General features: G+C 45.1%; 1 protein-coding gene across 1 annotated transcript in view; it reads left to right on the top strand.

The window, feature by feature from the left end:
• Positions 1 to 2,256: 2,256 nt before the first annotated feature.
• Positions 2,257 to 16,158, top strand: part of LOC106595859 (unconventional myosin-XV) — a gene marked incomplete at its 5' end in the record, with an annotated part of 220,734 nt that continues 206,832 nt past the window's right edge. Inside the window, 7 exons of the mRNA XM_045712658.1 lie at positions 2,257 to 2,428; positions 4,822 to 4,880; positions 6,536 to 6,659; positions 7,917 to 8,012; positions 10,733 to 10,864; positions 11,222 to 11,347; positions 14,809 to 14,886. Coding sequence (XP_045568614.1) covers positions 2,257 to 2,428; positions 4,822 to 4,880; positions 6,536 to 6,659; positions 7,917 to 8,012; positions 10,733 to 10,864; positions 11,222 to 11,347; positions 14,809 to 14,886 — 787 coding nt within the window. The remainder of the gene's footprint in view (positions 2,429 to 4,821; positions 4,881 to 6,535; positions 6,660 to 7,916; positions 8,013 to 10,732; positions 10,865 to 11,221; positions 11,348 to 14,808; positions 14,887 to 16,158) is intronic.

The following is a 16,158-nucleotide window of genomic DNA, read 5'->3' as shown; positions in this document are numbered from 1 at the left end:
TGTAGTATCACTATAATATGGAGTAGCACTATAATATGGAGTAATATGTAGTATCACTATAATATGGAGTATCACTATAATATGGAGTAATATGTAGTATCACTATAATATGGAGTATCACTATAATATGTAGTATCACTATAATATGGAGTAATATGTAGTATCACTATAATATGGAGTATCACTATAATATGGAGTAATATGTAGTATCACTATAATATGTAGTATCACTATAATATGTAGTAATATGTAGTATCACTATAATATGTAGTATCACTATAATATGGAGTAATATGGAGTATCACTATAATATGTAGTAATATGTAGTATCACTATAATATGGAGTATCACTATAATATGGAGTATCACTATAATATGGAGTATCACTATAATATGTAGTATCACTATAATATGGAGTAATATGGAGTATCACTATAATATGGAGTATCACTATAATATGGAGTATCACTATAATATGTAGTATCACTATAATATGGAGTAATATGTAGTATCACTATAATATGTAGTATCACTATAATATGGAGTATCACTATAATATGTAGTATCACTATAATATGGAGTAATATGGAGTATCACTATAATATGGAGTAATATGTAGTATCACTATAATATGGAGTAATATGGAGTATCACTATAATATGTAGTATCACTATAATATGTAGTATCACTATAATATGGAGTATCACTATAATATGGAGTAATATGTAGTATCACTATAATATGGAGTATCACTATAATATGTAGTATCACTATAATATGGAGTAATATGGAGTATCACCATAATATGGAGTATCACTATAATATGGAGTATCACTATAATATGGAGTAATATGTAGTATCACTATAATATGGAGTATCACTATAATATGGAGTAATATGGAGTATCACTATAATATGGAGTATCACTATAATATGGAGTAATATGTAGTATCATTATAATATGTAGTATCACTATAATATGTAGTATCTCTATAATATGTAGTATCACTATAATATGTAGTATCACTATAATATGTAGTAATATGGAGTATCACTATAATATGTAGTATCACTATAATATGGAGCATCACTATAATATGTAGTAATATGGAGTATCACTATAATATGGAGTATCACTATAATATGGAGTATCACTATAATATGGAGTATCACTATAATATGTAATATTATATATTCCACTATATGTAATATGGAATATCTCTCCTCCTCTTAATGTAGTATCCCTGTAATATGGAATATCTCTCCTCCTCTTAATGTAGTATCCCTGTAATATGGAATATCTCTCCTCCAGGATATTTTTATTTATTTATTTATTTATTTATTTATTTCACCTTTGTTTAACCAGGTGGGCTAGTTGAGAACAAGTCCTTTATTTAACCAGGTAGGCTAGTTGAGAACAAGTCCTTTATTTAACCAGGTAGGCTAGTTGAGAACAAGTTCTCATTTACAACTGCGACCTGGTCAAGATAAAGCAAAGCAGTTCGACACAAACAACAACACAGAGTTACACATGGAGTAAAACAAACATACAGTCAATAATACAGTAGAAAAATAAGTCTATATACAATGTGAGCAAATGAGGTGAGATAAGGGAGGTAAAGGCAAAAGGCCATGGTGGCAAAGTAAATACAATATAGCAAGTAAAACACTGGAATGGTAGATTTGTAATTTGAAGAAAGTTCAAAGTTAAAATATAAATAATATGGTGCAAAGGAGCAAAAATAATAAATAAAATAAATAAATACAGTAGGGGAAGAGGTAGTAGTTTGGGCTAAATTATAGATGGGCTATGTACAGGTGCAGTGATCTGGGAGCTGCTCTGATAGCTGGTGCTTAAAGCTAGTGAGGGAGATAAGTGTTTCCAGTTTCAGAGATTTTTTGTAGTTCGTTCCAGTCATTGGCAGCAGAGAACTGGAAGGAAAGGCGGCCGAAGGAGGAGTTGGCTTTAGGGTATTCAGCAGAGAACTGGAAGGAAAGGCGGCCGAAGGAGGAGTTGGCTTTAGGGGTATTCAGCAGAGAACTGGAAGGAAAGGCGGCCGAAGGAGGAGTTGGCTTTAGGGGTATTCAGCAGAGAACTGGAAGGAAAGGCGGCCGAAGGAGGAGTTGGCTTTAGGGGTATTCAGCCGAGAACTGGAAGGAAAGGCGGCCGAAGGAGGAGTTGGCTTTAGGGGTATTCCACTGTATGGTCGGAGCAGAGGGGCTGCCCCCTGTGTGTCTCTCAGGGGCATAAAGCAGAAGGTGTTGTGTTTTCTCTGGTAAAACGAAGTGGAGGTTTTGCTGTGTTGTACTGCAGGCGGACGGCCAGGAGGTGGCGACGGTGGTCAGCGCTCAGGAGATCAGAGTCGTAGCTGAACTGCTTCAGATCTCTCCAGAGGGACTCCAGAAGGCACTCACACACAAAGTCACGGTCAGGACGTCGCCTTTCTGCTGAGCATCTCTACTCCCTGAATACAGTATCTAGTGCTCTATCATCTCTGCTCTATCCTCTCTGCTCTATCATCTCTGCTCCCTGAATACAGTATCTAGTGCTCTATCATCTCTGCTCTATCCTCTCTGCTCTAGCATCTCTACTCCCTGATCAGTATCTACTCTATCATCTCTACTCTATCCTCTCTACTCTATCATCTCTGCTCTATCATCTCTACTCTATCATCTCTACTCTATCATCTCTATCATCTCTATCATCTCTACTCCCTGAATACAGTATCTAGTGCTCTATCATCTCTACTCTATCATCTCTGCTCTATCATCTCTGCTCTATCATCTCTACTCCCTGAATACAGTATCTAGTGCTCTATCATCTCTACTCTATCATCTCTACTCTATCATCTCTGCTCTATCATCTCTGCTCTATCATCTCTACTCTATCATCTCTGCTCTATCCTCTCTACTCTATCATCTCTGCTCTATCATCTCTACTCTATCATCTCTGCTCTATCATCTCTGCTCTATCATCTCTACTCTATCATCTCTACTCTATCATCTCTATTCTATCATCTCTACTCTATCATCTCTACTCTATCATCTCTACTCTATCATCTCTATCATCTCTATCATCTCTATCATCTCTGCTCTATCATCTCTGCTCTATCATCTCTATTCTATCATCTCTGCTCTATCATCTCTGCTCTACCATCTGTAGTCTCTATCATCTCTACTCTATCATCTCTACTCTATCCTCTCTACTCTACCATCTCTATCTCTATCATCTCTGCTCTATCATCTCTACTCTATCATCTCTGCTCTATCATCTCTGCTCTATCATCTCTACTCTACCATCTGTAGTCTCTATCATCTCTACTCTATCATCTCTACTCTATCATCTCTAGTCTCTATCATCTCTACTCTATCATCTCTATTCTATCATCTCTACTCTATCATCTCTACTCTATCCTCTCTACTCCCTGAATACAGTATCTAGTACTCTATCATCTCTACTCTATCATCTGTAGTCTCACACTCTACTCTATCATCTCTATTCTATCATCTCTACTCTATCATCTCTACTCTATTATATCTACTCTATCATCTCTGCTCTATCATCTCTGCTCTATCATCTCTACTCTATCATCTCTACTCTATCATCTCTACTCTATCATCTCTATTCTATCATCTCTACTCTATCATCTCTCTCTATCATCCTACTCTATCATCTCTACTCTATCATCTCTATCATCTGTAGTCTCTATCATCTCTACTCTATCATCTCTACTCTATCATCTCTACTCTATCATCTCTGCTCTATCATCTCTACTCTATCATCTCTACTCTATCATCTCTACTCTATCATCTCTATCATCTGTAGTCTCTATCATCTCTACTCTATCATCTCTACTCTATCATCTCTACTCTATCATCTCTACTCTATCATCTCTACTCTATCATATCATCTCTACTCTATCATCTCTACTCTATCATCTCTACTCTATCATCTCTGGTCTATCATCTCTACTCTATCATCTCTATTCTATCATCTCTACTCTATCATATCATCTCTACTCTATCATCTCTATTCTATCATCTCTACTCTATCATCTCTACTCTATCATCTCTACTCTATCATCTCTATCATCTCTACTCTATCATCTCTGCTCTATCATCTCTGCTCTATCATCTCTGCTCTATCATCTGTAGTCTATCATCTCTACTCTATCATCTCTACTCTATCATCTCTACTCTATCATCTGTAGTCTATCATCTCTACTCTATCATCTCTACTCTATCATCTCTACTCTATCATCTCTATCATCTCTACTCTATCATCTCTACTCTATCATCTCTACTCTATCATCTCTAGTCTCTATCATCTCTACTCTATCATCTCTACTCTATCATCTCTACTCTATCATCTCTACTCTATCATCTCTACTCTATCATCTGTAGTATGTCCAATCAACTGAATTTACCCCAGGTGGACTCCAATCAAGTTGTAGAAACATCTCAAGGACGATCAATGGAAACAGGAAGCACCTGAGCTCAATCAAATCAAGGCATTACTCACACTGTGTCTAATGTAGGGGTCAGGGGTCACACAGAATGACCTGTTATAAACACACAGGTCAATTACTGTTCACCTCAGAGAGGAAGAGGAAGTAGGAAAATAGATTGGTGGCGCGATCGACCTTTTAAGAAGAGAGAGAGAGAGAGAGAGACTCAACAGGAAAACATTTAGTTCACTGCAAATATCGAGAAAGAGTATGACTTTCCTTTGATTGGTTGTGATGAGTTGTGTTCCACCAATCGGAGCAGTGTGTTCAGTCGGGTAACTAGCTGAGCTCTCTGTGTTGTGTCTCTCTTCAGGAGACGATGAGGGACAAAATCTACACCCCTCTGACTGTAGAGAGCGCTGTAGACGCCAGGTAGGACCCCGCACGCTCTAACTTCACTACAACTCCCAGCATGCACTCTTTAGCGCGCTCTAACTTCACTACAACTCCCAGCATGCACTCTTCAGCGCGCTGTAGACGCCAGGTAATACCCCGCACGCTCTAACTTCACTACAACTCCCAGCATGCACTCTTCAGCGCTCTAACTTCACTACAACTCCCAGCATGCACTCTTCAGCGCCTGTAGACGCCAGGTAGGACCCCTTGCACGCTCTAACTTCACTACAACTCCCAGCATGCACTCTTCAGCGCGCTGTAGACGCCAGGTAATACCCCGCACGCTCTAACTTCACTACAACTCCCAGCATGCACTCTTCAGTCGCTCTAACTTCACTACAACTCCCAGCATGTGCTCTTCAGCGCGCTGTAGACGCCAGGTAGGACCCCGCGCGTCTAACTTCACTACAACTCCCAGCATGCACTCTTCAGCCGCTCTAACTTCACTACAACTCCCAGCATGCACTCTTCAGCGCTCTAACTTCACTACAACTCCCAGCATGCACTCTTTAGCACGCTCTAACTTCACTACAACTCCCAGCATGCACTCTTCAGCGCGCTGTAGACGCCAGGTAAGACCCCGCACGCTCTAACTTCACTACAACTCCCAGCATGCACTCTTCAGCGCTCTAACTTCACTACAACTCCCAGCATGCACTCTTCAGCGCTGTAGACGCCAGGTAAGACCCCGCACGCTCTAACTTCACTACAACTCCCAGCATGCACTCTTCAGCGCTCTAACTTCACTATAACTCCCAGCATGCACTCTTCAGCGCGCTCTAACTTCACTACAACTCCCAGCATACACTCTTCAGCGCTGTAGACACCAGATAGGACCCCCGCACGCTCTAACATCACTATAACTCCCAGCATGCACTCTTCAGCGCTCTAACTTCACTACAACTCCCAGCATGCACTCTTCAGCGCTTGACGCCAGGTGACCCGCAGCTCTAACTTCACTACAAAACCCAGCATGCACTCTTCAGCGCGCTGTAGACGCCAGGTAGGACCCGCACGCTCTAACTTCACTACAACTCCCAGCATGCACTCTTCAGCGCTGTAGATGCCAGGTAGGACCCGCACGCTCTAACTTCACTACAACTCCCAGCATGCACCGCGCTGTAGACGCCAGGTCCCCTCTAACTACACTACAACTCCCAGCATGCACTCTTCAGCGCGCTGTAGACGCCAGGTAGGACCCGCACGCTCTAACTTCACTACAACTCCCAGCATGCACTCTTACTTCACTACAACTCCCAGCATGCACTCTTCAGCGTGCTGTAGACGCCAGGTAGGACCCGCATGCTCTAACTTCACTACAACTCCCAGCATGCACTCTTTAGCGCGCTGTAGACGCCAGGTAGGACCCGCACGCTCTAACTTCACTACAACTCCCAGCATGCACTCTTCAGCGCGCTCTAACTTCACTACAACTCCCAGCATGCACTCTTCAGCGCGCTCTAACTTCACTACAACTCCCAGCATGCACTCTTCAGCGTGCTGTAGACATGCCACTTGTTAATCTGTCTGTCTGTCTGTCTGTCTGTCTGTCTGTCTGTCTGTCTGTCTGTCTGTCTGTCTGTCTGTCTGTCTGTCTGTCTGTCTGTCTGTCTGTCTGTCTCCTGCTCCAGAGATGCTGTTGCCAAGATCCTGTACTCTCTGTTGTTCCACTGGCTGACTGAGAGGATTAATGGACAGGTTTACCCTCGACATCACGCTCTGTCAATATCTGTACTGGATATATATGGCTTTGAGGTACTCCACTTTATCCTTCCCTCCACCTCTCCCTCCCTCCCTCCCTCCCTCCCTCCATCTCTCTCTCCCTCCATCTCTCTCTCCCTCCATTTCTCTCTCCTCCATCTCTCTCTCTCTCCCTCCCTCCCTCCCTCCCTCCCTCCCTCCCTCCCTCCCTCCCTCCCTCCCTCCCTCCCTCCCTCCGTCCCTCCACCTCTCTCTCTCTCCCCTCCATCTGTCCCTCCATCTCTCTCTCCCTCCATCTCTCTCTCCCTTCCTCCGTCCCTCCATCTCTCCCTCCCTCCATCTCTCTCTCCCTCCCTTCGTCCCTCCATCTCTCTCTCCCTCCATCTCTCTCTCCCTCCCTTCGTCCCTCCATCTCTCTCTCTCTCCCTCCCTCCCTCCCTCCCTCCGTCCCTCCACCTCTCTCTCTCTCCCTCCATCTGTCCCTCCATCTCTCCCTCCCTCCATCTCTCTCTCCCTCCCTTCGTCCCTCCATCTCTCTCTCCCTCCCTTCGTCCCTCCATCTCTCTCTCCCTCCATCTCTCTCTCCCTCCCTCCGTCCCTCCATCTCTCGCTCCATCCACCCCTCAACACCACGCCTGTCCACTAAAAAACCCCTTCCTAATATTGCATTGCATGAAGCTGGTTGAGAGAATACCAAGAGTGTTCAAAGCTGTCATCAAGGCAAAGGGTGGCTACTTTGAAGAATCTCAAATATAAATTATATATATTTTTTGGTTACTACATGATTCCATATTGTGTTATTTCATAGATTTGATGTCTTCACTATTATTCAACAATGTAGAAAATAGTAAAAAGTTAAGAAAAAGCCTTGAATGAGTAGGTGTGTACAAACGTTTGACTGGTGCTGTAAGTATCAGAGTGGATGAACAGGTAACTACCAGAATAAAGGAAACACCAACATAATGTGTTTTAATAGGGCGTTGGGCCACCACCACCAATCAGAACAGCTTTAATACACCTTGGCATAAATAAGAATTAGTTCTTTATGTTCTTAACTGACTTGCCTAGTTAAATAAAGGTTAAATTATTATTATATATATTTTTTTAAATACATTACCTTTAACCATGATAATTGCTTAATTAACTCAGGAACACCACCTGTGTAGAAGCACCTGATTTCAATATACCTTGAATCCCTCGTTAACTTGTGTTTCCATTATTATTAATATAGTATCTAACCCAGTATCTCTGTCTCCTCCTCCAGGACCTGTCAGTTAGCCCTATCTAACCCAGTATCTCTGTCTCCTCCAGGACCTGTCCTTCAACAGCTTTGAGCAGCTCTGTATTAACTATGCTAATGAGTACCTGCAGTTCCTCTTCAACGGGATCGTTTTCAGACAGGAACAGGTGAGGGTTTGTTACGTGTTATGACGCGTTATGAAGCCTGTATGAAGCCTGTTTGTCATCTGCCTGTCAGGAGAAGTACAGCAGGGAGCAGATCCTGTGGCGGGATGACCTGTTATAATTGTTAGTGTGTGTATGAAGCCTTATGAAGCCTTATGAAGCATGTTATTTTACATTAACATGTTGGTCATTTAGCAGACGTTCTTATCCAGACAGACATACAGTTACTGCATTCATCTGAAGATAGCTAGGTGATTGCTAGGTGGGACAACCACATATTACAGGCATATAATGCAAATAGTCCGGGTAGCCATTTGATTAGATGTTCAGGAGTCTTATGGCTTGGGGGATAGAAGCTGTTTAGAAGCCTTTTGAACCTAGACTTGGCGCTCCGGTATCGCTTGCCGTGGGGTAGCAGAGAGAACAGTCTATGACTGGGGTGGCTGGAGTCTTTGACAATTTTTAGGGCCTTCCTCTGACACCGCCTGGTGTAGAGGTCCTGGATGGCAGGAAGCTTGGCCCCAGTGATGTACTGGGCTGTACTGCACTACCCTCTGTAGTGCCTTGTGGTCGGAGGCCAAGCAGTTGCCATACCAGGCAGTGATGCAACCAGTCAGGATGCTCTCGATTGTGCAGCTGTCGAACCTTTTGAGGATCTTAGGACCCATGCCAAATTTTTTCAGTCTCCTGAGGGGGAATAGGTTTTGTCGTGCCCTCTTCACGACTGTCTTGGTGTGCTTGGACCATGTTAGTTTGTTGGTGATGTGGACGCCAAGGAACTTGAAGCTCTCAACGTGCTCCACTGCAGCCCCGTCGATGAGAATGGGGGCGTGCTCGGTCCTCCTTTTCCTGTAGTCCACAATCATCTCCTTAGTCTTGATCACGTTGAGGGAGAGGTTGTTGTCCTGGCACCACACGGCCAGGTCTCAAATCTCCTCCCTATAGGCTATCTCGTCGTTGTCTGTGATCAGGCCTACCACTGTTGTGTCATCGGCAAATTTAATGATGGTGTTGGAGTCGTGCCTGGCCATGCAGTCATGGGTGAACAGGGAGTACAGGAGGGGACTGAGCACGCACCCCTGAGGGACCCCCGTGTTGAGGATCAGCGTTGCGGATGTTTTGCGGCCTTGTGAATGTTCACCTGTTTAAAGGTCTTACTCACATCGGCTATGGAGAGCGTGATCACACAGTCATCCGGAACAGCTGGTGCTCTCATGCATGTTTCAGTGTTATTTGCCTCGAGCGAACATAGAAGTAGTTTAGCTCCGTCTGGTAGGCTCGTGTCACTGGGCAGCTCTCGGCTGTGCTTCCCTTTGTAGTCTATAATGGTTTGTAAGTTCTGCCACATCCGACGAGCATCAGAGCCGGTGTAGTACGATTCAATCTTAGTCCTGTATTGACGCTTTGCCTGTTTGATGGTTCGTCGGAGGGCATAGCGGGATTTCTTATAAGCTTCCGGGTTAGAGTCCCGGTCCTTGAAAGCGGCAGCTCTACCCTTTAGCTCAGTGCGGATGTTGCCTGTAATCCATGGCTTCTGGTTGGGGTATGTACGTACAGTCACTGTGGGGACGACGTCCTTGATGCACTTATTGATGAAGCCAGAGACTGATGAGGTGTACTCCTCAATGCCATCGGAAGAATCCCGGAACATGTTCCAGTCTGTGATAGCAAAACAGTCCTGTAGTTTAGCATCTGCTTCATCTGACCACTTTTTTATAGACCGAGTCACTAGTGCTTCCTGCTTTAGTTTTTGACTGTAAGCAGGAATCAGGAGGATAGAATTATGGTTAGATTTACCAAATGGAGGGCTGAGGGAGAGCTTTGTACGCGTCTCTGTGTCTGGAGTAGAAGGTGGTCCAGAGTTCTTTCCCCCTCTGGTTGCACTTTTAACATGCTGATAGAAATGTGTTAAAACTGATTTAAGTTTCCCTGCGTTAAAGTCCCCGGCTCTGGGTGAACGTTTTTTCCTGTTTGCTTATGGCGGAATACAGTTCATTCAACGCTGTCTTAGCGCCAGCATCGTTCTGTGGTGGTATGTAGACAGCTACGATAAAATACAGATGAAAATTCTCTAGGTAGACAGTGTGGTCTACAGCTTATCATGAGATACTCTACCTCAGGTCGAGCGAAACGCTCGGACAGGAGACTGACATGTCTTATATCAGATACTCATCGAAGAGGCAGGGTTATAGGAGGACAGAAGGGGAGCATATCCCCTGGCTCTATGTCCTGTTCCAAAGTGTTATAATGCGTTACGAAGCCTGTATGTCGTGTGTCTGTCAGGAGGAGTACAACAGAGAGCAGATTATGTCCTGTTCCAAAGTGTTATAATGCGTTATGAAGCCTGTATGTCGTGTGTCTGTCAGGAGGATTACAACAGGGAGCAGATCCCCTGGCTGTATGTCCTGTTCCAAAGTGTTATAATGCGTTATGAAGCCTGTATGTCGTGTGTCTGTCAGGAGGATTACAACAGGGAGCAGATCCCCTGGCTGTTGTCCTGTTCCAAAGGGTTATAATGCGTTACGCCTGTATGTCATGTGTCTGTCAGGAGGAGTACAACAGGGAGCAGATCCGCTGGCTGTATGTCCTGTTCCAAAGTGTTATAATGCGTTATGAAGCCTGTATGTCTGTGTCTGTCAGGAGGAGTACAACAGGGAGCAGATTATGTCCTGTTCCAAAGTGTTATAATGCGTTATGAAGCCTGTATGTCATGTGTCTGTCAGGAGGAGTACAACAGAGAGCAGATCCCGTGGCAGGACATCCCGTTCAACGACAACCAGGCCTGCATCGACCTCATCTCCTCTAAACCCCATGGAGTACTGAGGATCCTGGACGATCAGAGCTGCTTCCCCCAGGTACACACTCACACACACACACACACACACACACACAGACACAGACACAGACACAGACACACACACACACACACACACACACACACACACACACACACACACACACACACACACACACTATACACACTACACACACACACAGACACACACACACACACACACACACACACACACACACACACACACACACACACACACACACACACACACACAGATACACACACACACACACACACACACACACACACAGATACACACACACACACACACAGATACACACAGACACAGACACACACACAGCCACACACACACACACGCACACAGACACTGGTTGATGCTCTGTTCCTCTGTTGCTAGGCGACAGACCACACCTTCCTCCAGAAGTGTCATTATCACCATGGTAACAACAAGATCTACCTGAAGCCAAAGATGCCCCTCCCAGAATTCACCATCAAACACTTCGCTGGCCCGGTCACCTACCAGGTACACACACACACACCTACCAGGTACACACACACACACACACACACACACACACACACACACACACACACACACACACACACACACACACACACACACACCATACCAGGTACACACACACACCTACCAGGTACACACACACACACCTACCAGGTACACACACACACCTACCAGGTACACACACACACACACACACACACACACACACACACACACACACACACACACACACACACACACACACCCTGCCAGGTACACACACACACCTGCCAGGTACACGTACACACACACACACCTGCCAGGTACACACACACACCTGCCAGGTACACACACACACACACCTGCCAGGTACACACACACAAATGCCAGGCACACACACACCTACCAGGTACACACACACACCTGCCAGGAACACACACACACCTGCCAGGTACACACACACACACACACACCTGCCAGGTACACACACACACACCTGCCAGGTACACACACACCTGATGTTAATGTAACTAAGTCTCTCTGGATGAGAACGTCTGTTAAATGACTATCATGTCTCTCCTCTCATCTGGCTTCCTAAACTATATAAATGTCACCAAACACTCTGTCATGTAAACCTTCTACCAATCATGCCACCTTCTAAACATCCCATATTACCCACACCACGGTAAATGGGACAGACCATGAAAACATCCCATATTACCCACACCACAGGAAATGAGACAGACCATGAAAACATCCCATATTACCCACACCACAGGAAATGAGACGCACCATGAAAACATCCCATAATACACACACCACAGGAAATGAGACGGACCATGAAAACATCCCATATTACCCACACCACAGGAAATGAGACAGACCGTGAAAACATCCCATAATACACACCACGGTAAATGAGACAGACCATGAAAACATCCCATAATACACACCACAGGAAATGAGACGGACCATGAAAACATCCCATATTACCCACCACGGTAAATGGGACAGACCATGAAAACATCCCATAATACACACCACAGTAAATGAGACGGACCATGAAAACATCCCATAATACACACCACAGGAAATGAGACGGACCATGAAAACATCCCATAATACCCACCACGGTAAATGGGACAGACCATGAAAACATCCCATAATACCCACACCACAGGAAATGAGACAGACCATGAAAACATCCCATATTACCCACACCACAGTAAATGGGACAGACCATGAAAACATCCCATATTACCCACACCACGGTAAATGAGACAGACCATGAAAACATCCCGTCTTACACACACCACAGGAAATGAGACGGACCATGAAAACATCCCATAATACACACACCACAGGAAATGAGACAGACCATGAAAACATCCCATATTCCACACACCACAGGAAATGAGACGGACCATGAAAACATCCCATAATACACACCACAGGAAATGAGACGGACCATGAAAACATCCCATAATACCCACCACGGTAAATGGGACAGACCATGAAAACATCCCATAATACCCACACCACAGGAAATGAGACAGACCATGAAAACATCCCATATTACCCACACCACAGTAAATGGGACAGACCATGAAAACATCCCATATTACCCACACCACGGTAAATGAGACAGACCATGAAAACATCCCATAATACACACACCACAGGAAATGAGACAGACCATGAAAACATCCCATATTCCACACACCACAGGAAATGAGACGGACCATGAAAACATCCCATATTCCACACACCACAGGAAATGAGACGGACCATGAAAACATCCCGTCTTACCCACACCACAGGAAATGAGACAGACCATGAAAACATCCCATAATACACACCACAGTAAATGAGACAGACCGTGAAAACATCCCATAATACACACACCACAGGAAATGAGACGGACCATGAAAACATCCCATATTACCCACACCACAGGAAATGAGACAGAACATGAAAACATCCCATAATACCCACACCACAGGAAATGAGACGGACCATGAAAACATCCCATATTACCCACACCACAGGAAATGAGACAGACCATGAAAACATCCCATATTACCCACACCACGGTAAATGAGACAGACCATGAAAACATCCCATAATACACACACCACAGGAAATGAGACAGACCATGAAAACATCCCATATTCCACACACCACAGGAAATGAGACGGACCATGAAAACATCCCATATTCCACACACCACAGGAAATGAGACGGACCATGAAAACATCCCGTCTTACCCACACCACAGGAAATGAGACAGACCATGAAAACATCCCATAATACACACCACAGTAAATGAGACAGACCGTGAAAACATCCCATAATACACACACCACAGGAAATGAGACGGACCATGAAAACATCCCATATTACCCACACCACAGGAAATGAGACAGACCATGAAAACATCCCATAATACCCACACCACAGGAAATGAGACGGACCATGAAAACATCCCATATTACCCACACCACAGGAAATGAGACAGACCATGAAAACATCCCATATTCCACACACCACAGTAAATGAGACGGACCATGAAAACATCCCATATTACCCACACCACAGGAAATGAGACGGACCATGAAAACATCCCATATTACACACACCACAGGAAATGAGACAGACCATGAAAACATCCCATAATACACACCACAGTAAATGAGACGGACCATGAAAACATCCCATATTACCCACACCACAGGAAATGAGACAGACCATGAAAACATCCCATATTACCCACACCACAGGAAATGAGACAGACCATGAAAACATCCCGTCTTACACACACCACAGGAAATGGGACAGACCATGAAAACATCCCGTCTTACACACACCACAGGAAATGAGACAGACCATGAAAACATCCCATATTACACACCACAGGAAATGAGACGGACCATGAAAACATCCCATATTACCCACACCACAGGAAATGAGACAGACCATGAAAACATCCCATATTCCACATACCACAGGAAATGAGACAGACCATGAAAACATCCCATATTCCACACACCACAGGAAATGAGACGGACCATGAAAACATCCCATATTACACACACCACAGGAAATGAGACGGACCATGAAAACATCCCATATTACCCACACCACAGGAAATGAGACGGACCATGAAAACATCCCATATTACCCACACCACAGTAAATGAGACAGACCCTGAAAACATCCCATAATACACACACCACAGGAAATGAGACAGACCATGAAAACATCCCATATTACCCACACCACAGGAAATGAGACAGACCATGAAAACATCCCATCTTACACACACCACAGGAAATGAGACGGACCATGAAAACATCCCATATTACACACACCACAGGAAATGAGACGGACCATGAAAACATCCCGTCTTACACACACCACAGGAAATGAGACGGACCATCATGGTTTCTTCCTGCTCTGTACCTTCTGTCATCTCACTGTAGGTTCACAAGTTTCTGGATAAGAACTACGACCAGGTTGGACAGGAAGTTCTGGATCTGTTCAGCCACAGCAAGAACAAGGTAGGTTAGGGGTTAAAGGTTAGGGGTTAGGGGTTAGGGGTTAAAGGTTAGGGGTTAGGGGCTAGGGGTTAAAGGTTAGGGGTTAGGGGTTAAAGGTTAGGGGTTAGGGGCTAGGGGTTAAAGGTTAGGGGTTAGGGGTTAGGGGCTAGGGGTTAGGGGTTAGGGGCTAGGGGTTAGGGGTTAGGGGTTAGAACTACGACCAGGTTGGACAGGAAGTTCTGGATCTGTTCAGTCACAGCAAGAACAAGGTAGGAGGGGTTAAAGGTTAGGGGTTAGGGGCTAGGGGTTAGAACTACGACCAGGTTGGACAGGAAGTTCTGGATCTGTTCAGTCACAGCAAGAACAAGGTAGGTTAGGGGTTAAAGGTTAGGGGTTAGGGGTTAGGGGTTAAAGGTTAGGGGTTAGGGGCTAGGGGTTAAAGGTTAGGGGTTAGGGGTTAGGGGTTAAAGGTTAGGGGTTAGGGGCTAGGGGTTAAAGGTTAGGGGTTAGGGGTTAGGGGCTAGGGGTTAGGGGTTAGGGGCTAGGGGTTAGGGGTTAGGGGTTAGAACTACGACCAGGTTGGACAGGAAGTTCTGGATCTGTTCAGTCACAGCAAGAACAAGGTAGGTTAGGGGTTAAAGGTTAGGGGTTAGGGGTTAGGGGTTAGAACTACGACCAGGTTGGACAGGAAGTTCTGGATCTGTTCAGCCACAGCAAGAACAAGGTAGGAGGGGTTAGGAGTTAGGGGTTAGGGGTTAAAGGTTAGGGGTTAGGGGCTAGGGGCTAGGGGTTAGGGGTTAGGGGCTAGGGGCTAGGGGTTAGGGGCTAGGGGTTAGGGGTTAGGGGTTAGGTGCTAGGGGTTAGGGGTTAGGGGTTAGAACTACGACCAGGTTGGACAGGAAGTTCTGGATCTGTTCAGTCACAGCAAGAACAAGGTAGGTTAGGGGTTAAAGGTTAGGGGTTAGGGGCTAGGGGTTAAAGGTTAGGGGCTAGGGGTTAGGGGTTAGGGGTTAGGGCTTAAAGGTTAGGGGTTAGGGGTTAGGGGTTAAAGGTTAGGGGTTAGAGGTTAGGGGTTAAAGGTTAGGGGCTAGGGGTTAAAGGTTAGGGGCTAGGGGTTAGGGGTTAGGGTTAGGGGTTAGGGGTTAGAGGTTAAAGGTTAGGGGTTAGGGGTTAGCGGCTAGGGGTTAGGGGTTAGGGGCTAGGGGTTAGGGGTTAAAGGTTAGGGGTTAGGACTACGACCAGGTTGGACAGCAAGTTCTGGATCTGTTCAGCCACAGCAAGAACAAGGTAGGA

This window comes from Salmo salar, unplaced genomic scaffold (assembly GCF_905237065.1).
Source record: "Salmo salar unplaced genomic scaffold, Ssal_v3.1, whole genome shotgun sequence".
NCBI lineage: Eukaryota > Metazoa > Chordata > Actinopteri > Salmoniformes > Salmonidae > Salmo > Salmo salar.
This window is presented reverse-complemented; position numbering and strand designations above follow the sequence as displayed.